Genomic DNA, 9,317 nt, shown 5'->3' on the forward strand with positions numbered 1-9,317 from the left:
ATGATGAATTATCACTTCTATTTTTATTAATTAATACTATTTATGTATTTTAATTATCAAAAAATCAATTTTTTATGAAGTTTATTTAGTACATTTTGAAATATAAGTTTTAATTTCTCAAGTTTATTTGATATATTTTGAAGTATATGTTTGTAAATACATTAATTTTAATTAAAAATGAGCAAAAATGATAAATCCGATATATCTCGATATATCCACGTTATATCTTTATTTTATAAAACCGATACGATGTCGATAACCGCTATTTAGACCATTGGCTGTCACACTCCCCATATAACACTAATTGTCACACCCCCTATTACAATACCTTCACACATGCTGTCACACCCCATGTCACACTACGTTTCACACTAACTGTCACTCTCTCTATCACACTACATATCACACTAATTGTCACACCTTCTGTCACATTACCTATCACACTAACTAGCACACTCTCTGTCACACTACTTGTCACACCCGTTATCACACTGTTTTATGTGACTATGTTGTGACAAGAATAATAATAATGACTAGAAATAACGAACATTTATTTACTGTTATGTGATCTTGAACTTCTCATATCAACTCATATGATATAAATATCGACATTAATATGATGTCACACTCTCAGCCACACTACATATCACACTAACATTGTTTTGTGACAGGTAATGTGATGGATAGTGTGACGGGTAAATTACACTTGTAGCTGCACCTTTTCTGAATACATTGTAAAAAAGAAAAGGGAAAAGAAAAAGAAAAAAATTGATGTGGGCACCCAAAAACTGCTATAGGCACCCACATCTCCACCTTCTTTTGATTCTTCTCCGATCTCCAATCTCTAATCTAGTGTCAGGCCTGCATCAGCCGCTCTTGTTCCAAGCTCTCATCAGCGTCGCCCTTCGTCGTTAAAAACCAGATCTCCTCAAGCCAAGGAGAGAGAGAGAGAGAGAGAGAGAGAGAGACCGGCCGAAAATACCAAGACCGTCGAGAAGAAGCTTGAGACTCTTCGCCAAACCCTAAACTCGATCCTCTTCATCCCCGCTAAAACCCTAGACTTTGGCGCCCACAAGGACCTCCTCCGCCGGCTCAGCCTCTGGGACTTCGTTCACATCAAGTTTGATCAAAACGTCAGGGTTGATCGACTCGCTAAGCTGATCTTGATGGCACTTGAAGCATTGGAGAACTCGATTCTATCCTATTCTTGTTGCGTTGGCGTCCACAACATCGTCAGCCTCGGAAGCTCAAGGTCGCAGTAGTGGTTGCAGCAGCACCACCAATTTGGGATTTTTTTTTAGACAATGGTTTTGGAGAATGACACGGGTGTAAATATCTATAAAATTATTTAAGAGTTTTAAGAACCCGATTTTTTTACAATTTTTAAAACTTCTATGACTATTTTCTTATTTCATGTATTAAAATATATTTTTTATAAAAAGCCTAATAAATTTATCTGAAGTTTATCTTCACCAAATTATTTGGATAAACATCAGAAAAATCGAAGAGAACAAATATCCTACATAGGGCATCCTTGTCCTTATCTAAACAAGCCAAAAGTCACCCTCTCATTCATCTGGACCCGCGGGTGCCCCCAGATTTATTGCAAACTCCGCTATAATCAAGCCAATCCATCTCCATCACAACTTCACGAGCCCTTTGTTCTCCCACAGATTCTCTACAAACCCGGGGATCCAACTTCAACATATATAGAATCTTCAACCCAAAAACCAACATTTCTTCCATCCTTCAAATTAAGGTTGAGTTCAGTGTTTTGATCACTGTGAAACAATTTCTGGCATGAGTTTGAGGTACGCGATCAGAGTGTTGTATCAGGCAGGAATGAGGGTGATGAAAGACCAGGGCCCCAAGCTAAGTGGCGAGTCGTCGGCCATCAACTCTCTCAGGAATTCAGCTTGTTCTTCATCTTCGTCGGCTTCCTCTAAGAAGTTACAGACGAGGCGGTTCTCTGCTATTGAATCAAAGGGTGGTGCTTACAAGGCTGAGAAGATCGAGAAGGTGAAGAAAGCAGAGGAGTCTCTGAGGACTGTTATGTACTTGAGCTGTTGGGGTCCGAACTGAGATCGATTATCTATACACTCATTTTGGTGCAACTGTACGTTGTATATATAGTATATTGCTTTTGTATATAGTATGTTTGTTGTGTTCGTGAACCTTGTAATTGAATCCAGAGGTTGCGTTTTCGAATTCATACATTATTGTTCATCGATCTGAGCTTTGCAGGTGCCGTGGATATAGCTATTCAAGAAATGAAACATCGATCACAGTTTTCACATAATAACTAACATAACTAACATGAAAAAATGAAAGTTCATAATCAGGTGGTTTGCCATAAACGAATATATCTACCAATAATGGAATATATACAACCAAATATTTGCTTGTCGAACAAAAAATTTAGAGCAGTGGAGTTGGATCGTTGAATTGAAGTTCTGTTTGATGATAAAAAAAGAAGGATAAAAAAAATGTCAGAAGTGGGATTTGAACCCACGCCCTCGTTAGAGGACCAGAACTTGAGTCTGGCGCGTTAGACCACTCCGCCATCCTGACTTGTTGTTAAGTTTACACGCATGCTATTATCTGACCATAAAAATATTGTGCAGCCTATTGAGCAGCCTGATCCAATCTAATATCCAGAACCTCAAGCCTCGACCACAAACAAGAACTTGGAAACAAAAACGATAAGCTTCATTGCTCTTCTTCTTCTTCTTGCTCCTGCCATTACGAACAATTTTAGCTCAAAAACACAAAGCATGTTCTTACTGAAACCCTGTAGAACACATTATCAAACACCGATTCTCTCAAACCATCCTCATGAGCTTCAGAAGCTAACAAAAACACAGACTTCCCATTTTGTGCCATCGAAAACTTTGTACCCCCACAGAAGAAAGCTTAGTTTCAGTCGATGTAGTAGTAATGGACAACAAGGAGAAGGCGGCAGCAGCGAGAGGAAGCCATTCTTGACTTTAGAGGAAGCTGGTCTAGTAGAAATCTCAGGCCTCAGCACCCACGAGAGGTTTCTATGTCGCCTAACGGTACTATAGAACAACTAGTTTAACCATTATTCTTAATGATCTTTACTCTAATGTAATATGTATACAAATTATGTGTCTATCAAACCATTCCTAGCTCCCTGTGTACAACAATCGGTACACTAGTCATGATAGTGATCGACTAGCTTCCATGAGTGATAGATAATTTAATTTGGTCGATGAAGATTTAATGTAATGATAAGAAAAGTGCAAAATAGTAGACTTTGCACTTTCACGAAAATAGTATACTTTGGCGAACTAATTGGTTGTTTTGTGTATGCATAGATATCGTCGTTAAATCTCCTAAGGGTGATATCGGAGCAAGAAGGATGCACAATTGAGGAGCTAAATGCAGGGAGGATATGTGACTGGTTTATGAAAGACAAGCTCAAAAGAGAGCAGAGTATAGGCTCTGCTGTTCTTCAATGGGATGATTCCCAGCCTTTTTAATTACTTGGACAATTAATTAGTTTATGTGGTAAAACCAGTAATTAGAAACGACCATGACATTTGGAATGTTCAGCTATCTTGGATTTTGTTGGAAGTATATGCTTGTGTGAAATTCAAAATTGTATATCCTTGAATTATAGTTCCCATTTGAAGGATTAGCCATTTGTTTAACTAACCAGAACATTCTTGGATTATTCAAATTTGAAGTCAATGTTGCCCTTATTGCCAAGGCAATTCTCACGCGTATTTGACTTTTATGTATTGAAACCAAAATCTATTCAAAATTCTGTTGAAGACATCAAATTATATATACTATTCTCATGTTCGAGTGATGCATGTGTTGTGAACGCACAAGTTTGTAGAATTTAATTTGAAGTGTATTTTTGATTCTTGAAAGCTCATCATTCTATGTAATTCTGTTTTTTATGAGTGATTGTTTTGGTAAAACACATTGATAATGTATTTTACATAATTGTCATTCTTATGTGTATGAGGATAAAGTTAGAGAATGATAAAATTGATAGTTCACAATTTGGTGAAGCTTTTGGGTGCTGACTTTATAGTAATAGAGACGCATGATGTTATTTGCGTCATCTTAATGTCTTCAAAAATCATTCACCTTAGAAACTTGTATGAGAGAAAGAATTATAGAGAAATGAATGTTTGCATTGTGATAATTGATTCCTAGCCTCTGCTCTTCATTATACATTCAACGTCTCTTATCCAATATTCTAAAAAGTAGCCACCTAGGCAACGCTTAGGTAGGAGGCGGGTTACCGTCACATTGTTTTGCCTATTCGGCTATTCGTGGCAGTCGAGGGATTTGGCGGCCGCTTAGGTGGTCCTAAGAGTTCCTCGGTGGTCCGTGGCAATTATGTCAGTTAAAATTGGTGGACTTTAAAAAAAAAACACAGTGGAAGTAAAAAAAAACTTCATGATGAAGATTTTATTTCGGATGATGACACGGAATATGATAAAGGAGAAATTGATATTGAGTCCAATAACGAAAGAGTTAGTGAATGTGAGATTTAGTCTTGCATTTGTTTTACAATTTACCTTTTGTTCTAATATTTTTGTATGGACTTTAGACTTAAATTATTTTGAATTTAGACTATTTTAAAAATTAATATTGAGCATCATTATATATTTTTAATTATATAAATAGTTTAAATACATGTATAAAAATAAATAAATATTTAATAATTCGAATTCGTTTAAACGCTGTCTAGCTATCTAAACGATAAGAGATAGCTGTCCGCCTGCATAGTGACTAACGTTTTTTCGAACCTTAATATACTTTTCGCAAACGAGTTGGACTTTATACTATACCATCATGTGTTTACTTCGACAAGTTTTGCCTCCAATTTAGCCTTGATTGACTGGTTTAGTAGTTAAGTACTCCTCCTAATAGAACCCAAAAAAAAAAAGTGATGTGGTGCCTTCAAAGTCCACATAATATTTACACCAAATACAAAAGCCAAACCTTCAGATATCCCACCAACCAATCACGTCAGCAATTACCAATCCCCACTTAAGTATTAAACATTTCAAACCAAAACAAGTGAAACAGTAAGTAGCACTAAGGTAATCTCACTTTCCAAAAAAAAAAATTCATTGTCCTTTAACTCCTTTCAGCGCAAGTGACTCAGCACCCAACGTATGATCTCAATTCCAATCACTCATGAATGATTAAATGTAATTTACATATCATACTATCCCGTCATTTGAACATGTTACGCTTCTCTAAAAAACTTATAATTAATCAAGAATCTCCGATCTAGAGATATCCATATATAGATAAAAACCGATAACCAAAGTCTAGAGAGGCGGAAATGGTAACTTCTACGACTAAGTAAAGTACACTTCGGTGTTCTGAATCTCGTTCACACCGTTTTTTACAGTACCGAAGTCAACTGGCTCACCCCCACGTCAACGCCCCAGTCTACAGAAAAAAAAAAGACAGTGGGTCTCTGCCACTTTTTACATTACGCAGTACGGCGTCGTTTCATCATTTATGTCCAAACAAAACTGTACAAAAAAAAAAGTGGGAAGGATTTGATTCCGCAAAGGCGAGCAAAGCATAAAAAGGAAGTCTCTCTCTCTCTCTCTCCCTCTCCCTCTCCCTCGGACGTGAACTCCACCCGGTCAAAATCCCAATTCCAATTCTCTCCCTCAGTTCCGACTTCCTCCTCCCCTAAAACGACGCCGCTTTGTTCGCTCGGCCGTTTCGTCCAGCTAATCTAATGCTCTGAGCCCATGGCCATAGCTGACCACAAGTCTTCGTCATCGTCGTCTGACGGAAAAGTCTGGGGCTTCTTCAAGCGACCGTTTAAACCGTCCGGTAACGCCGCCGCGGCTACGACGTCGTCTTCTTCTTCCATGTCGCACGGCCATCCCCATCCCAACGGCGACGGATCGGCTCCTCAAGCCTCGAGCTCCGTGTCCTCCGTCGCCCGCTCGCTGCTTCCGACTCGCCGGAGACTGAAGCTCGATCCCTGCAATAAGCTCTACTTTCCTTGTGAGCCTCATCTCGTTCATTTCTTGCTTCTTCTTTTTTGTTTTAATTTATTAATTTCTTGCTTAAATTAGCTGTGTAGGTAGATTTTGGTGTCTAATTCGATTCGCTTATAGATTTTTTTGTGGATTTAGTTTTGGATTTTGTGGCTAATTTTAGCTGTTTTTGGAATATTCTGTTAGAGCATGAGGATTGACATTTTGTCATTTAGTTCTGTCCAAATGAGAAAGATGAATTAGCTTATGAGCAACTGAAAGACCTTTAATTGCGATTCGGATTTTCGGAGAATATTGTGATGGTTTTGCATTGAAATGAAAGAGTTGGTTTATCGGATTGTTTACTTGTCTTGATTTGGTTGATGAATTATGCAATAATGGTGCTAGTGTGTTCCTTTGTGATGATGAATTCGACATTCTCTTGTAGGTGAGCCTGGGAAGCAGGTAAGGAGTGCAATTAGGATAAAAAACACAAGCAAGTCCCACGTAGCGTTCAAGGTATGATCGGAAGTTTTCTTTTATTTGCAATCTGCGCTGTCAATTGTGTTTTCAGATTCTTTAATAGTTTAGGAGGCAAGTTAGATATGCTGTTTCTTATTATTCTTTCATATAGGTTACAAGGTTTTCATTTTGGATATTGTTGCATTGCTAAATTTGGTTATCGTGCTTGAGTTTCTGATGAGTTGATCACTTTTCTGTGCCTAGTTTCAAACGACTGCACCGAAAAGTTGTTTCATGCGTCCTCCTGGTGCTATTCTTAGTCCTGGCGAGAGTATCATAGCAACAGGTAATACTCTGCGTAAAAGTACCATGTGATTTCAGTGTAATGGTTTTTCTTTTTTGTGAATTTAAATTTTGGTTTTTAGTATCATGTTCATCCTTTGACTGTTTTGTTTCTATGGCAGTGTTCAAGTTTGTGGAGGTTCCGGAAAACAATGAAAAACTAGTGGATCAAAAGAGCAGAGTTAAATTTAAAATAATGAGCCTCAAGGTGAAGGGGCCAATGGACTATGTACCTGAGCTGGTGCGTACCATGCATCCTTTAAGTGCTGTCTCTAATTATGATGTTAGTTTGTTAAGAGTGTTCCTAAAATTCGACTTGGATTTTTCAATCCGCAGTTAACTTTGAAAGCCTCAGCACAGCTCTTCAACTGAAGTTTAAGATATTAGATTAAACCATTTTAATTTTGGTGTACATCTATATATTGATTTTAAGTATCTATACAGATTGGAGATTATGTTCTGAAGCTCATTAATCTGTATTATAAGCTTCTGGGCATTCACAAAACTGCATGTTACTAAGTCTGGCTAGATGAGATATACTGGTCTGCTGTGACGTATTGTTAAAAAACAGTATACATGGTTATTGATGTCTAATATCAATCAGACTGTTGTCTTCTGTATGTACATTTTTGTTTATGTGATTAGTCCATAGTCTACATGTGATGAGGTTCTAACTTTGAGATCATAGTTGATTTAGTTTTCCTCGAAGTTGAGGTTCTGGCTGTTTATCTGTATCTAGATAAGATATGACTTTTGATTGAAGCAATACTACTTTAGAGGTTTAGTCTTGTTCAATTTGTTTTACAGTTGGTATAAAACTGCTATGGATTGGTGGGATAACGGAGTATTCTTATAGTACTGATCTTAGAAATTCATATTTCCCACAGTTCGATGAGCAAAAGGAACAAGTAGCTATAGAACAGATACTACGGGTTGTCTTTCTGGATCCAGAGCGTTCCACCCCTGTAAGTGTTGTCTGTTGTCTCACTGTTCATCGAGTTGGTTGAGTATCTCAATTTTAGCCTCTGTATAAGTTCTCACAAACTCCTCATGCATGTGTTTTCTGTTCTACTGTAAGATACTCTAAATAGGGTATTCATGTTTGAAATATTGCTCCTTGTTTCTTGTAGGCTATGGAAAAATTGAAGCGCCAGTTGGCTGATGCTGATGCCGCGGTTGAGGCACGCAAGAAACCCCCAGAGGATACTGGTCCAAAGATTATAGGAGAAGGTCTCGTCATTGATGAATGGGTAAGTACTTTGTTCTTTATTTGTCACAGTTAAACATCGTTTCTTGTTCGTCATGCATCTGATTCTTTTCATATTCTTTAGAAGGAGAGGAGGGAAAGATATCTAGCTCGGCAGCAGGTTGAAGGGTTGGAGTCTGCCTGAACTGGTGTTTCATTTATACTGGTCGGTTGAACTGAAAATCAATAGTGTTTTTCATTGTATCATGTTGCATTAGTACCCTCGTATTCCTGTAATCTGAAGGTGGTTGTTGTATTAAAAAACGGATGAGGACAACTAATATATTTGAATGTAAAAATGAAAAAGAAAAAAAAAATCGAAGTGTAGAGTCTATTCGAAGTGTAGAGTCTCCTGTAAGTAGAGTACTCTGAAGTTCTGAAGTTTGCTAGTTTCAGCTGTATGTAGATAATGCGATTTTGTTTGTCCAGAGGAATAAAACTGGTCTTTTGGCAAGTGTTTCGCTATAGTATCAAACTGATCTCTTCCTATTGAGCAATATATCTGTGGCTCATTGCTTGGAACATGATTATGTTAAATTCATATCCTGCACTCACGGCTCTATGCCACTTCGCATTCAATACATACTGATCTGTTTCTAGGTACGTGTACTTTGAGAGGCTTACTTGAGTTATGTGAATTGTGAATGTGGAAATCAAGTTTTTTAATTAGAGTAGTTCTGATTCTCTGTTGAATATTACCTGTGATGAACCGACTACTTGATTTTCAATTATGAAGGGAACTTGGTAAACGAATCAAACAATATCATTTTCTCGAGAACAGTCTTTCGTTCCTAACAAGAACAAATGACCGTGTACAAACGATGGTGTCGAATTCAGTTTCTCTATCTTTATTTTATACCATAGGAACAACAAAGATGGATTCTAACGTTACACTTTAGAATATGCAAAGAAAGAAGATATGACCACGTTTGCTTAGGTAGCAAAAGAACATTGAGATTGCACCAAAGGCTTTAACTAAACAAAATTATCAGTGCGTGGTATTAATAAATCAAGGTCGGTCAACATATGGTGGCACCAGCACAGACCCAGGCCTAATACAAAGCATGTCATCGCTTGCGTTTCTGCCAAGAAAGAAGACACCGTCAAATTAGTACAGACAGTACAAATCCCGCCACTGGTATAAAACCAGAAACCAAGGGCTTCCCTCTAATGATTTTACGTTTGAAGTTATCCAAAACCAGTAAACCACCTCGCTCGCCAACTGATACTGTCCCAAACACATTGTCTATGTAAAGCCTTGTCCAATTCAGCTA

General features: G+C 37.7%; 2 protein-coding genes and 1 non-coding gene across 3 annotated transcripts; 2 read left to right on the forward strand and 1 right to left on the reverse strand.

Moving 5' to 3' along the window:
* Positions 1 to 2,418: 2,418 nt before the first annotated feature.
* LOC126786476 (uncharacterized) lies at positions 2,419 to 3,738 on the forward strand. The gene is made up of 2 exons (XM_050512310.1): positions 2,419 to 3,056; positions 3,339 to 3,738. The coding sequence occupies exons 1-2, from the start codon at positions 2,775 to 2,777 to the stop codon at positions 3,501 to 3,503; spliced, it is 447 nt and encodes a 148-aa protein (XP_050368267.1). The 5' UTR covers positions 2,419 to 2,774; the 3' UTR covers positions 3,504 to 3,738.
* Positions 2,488 to 2,571, reverse strand: TRNAL-CAA (transfer RNA leucine (anticodon CAA)). Its single transcript has one exon. It is a non-coding gene; the product is annotated as a tRNA-Leu (tRNA).
* Positions 3,739 to 5,573: 1,835 nt separating the features above from the next.
* LOC126786472 (vesicle-associated protein 4-2) lies at positions 5,574 to 8,565 on the forward strand. Its single transcript, XM_050512305.1, has 7 exons — positions 5,574 to 6,021; positions 6,442 to 6,512; positions 6,720 to 6,801; positions 6,920 to 7,038; positions 7,685 to 7,762; positions 7,928 to 8,047; positions 8,129 to 8,565. The coding sequence occupies exons 1-7, from the start codon at positions 5,760 to 5,762 to the stop codon at positions 8,186 to 8,188; spliced, it is 792 nt and encodes a 263-aa protein (XP_050368262.1). The 5' UTR covers positions 5,574 to 5,759; the 3' UTR covers positions 8,189 to 8,565.
* The last annotated feature ends 752 nt before the right edge of the window (positions 8,566 to 9,317 follow it).

The sequence above is a fragment of the Argentina anserina genome, chromosome 3, assembly GCF_933775445.1.
Source record: "Argentina anserina chromosome 3, drPotAnse1.1, whole genome shotgun sequence".
In the NCBI taxonomy this organism is placed as follows: domain Eukaryota; kingdom Viridiplantae; phylum Streptophyta; class Magnoliopsida; order Rosales; family Rosaceae; genus Argentina; species Argentina anserina.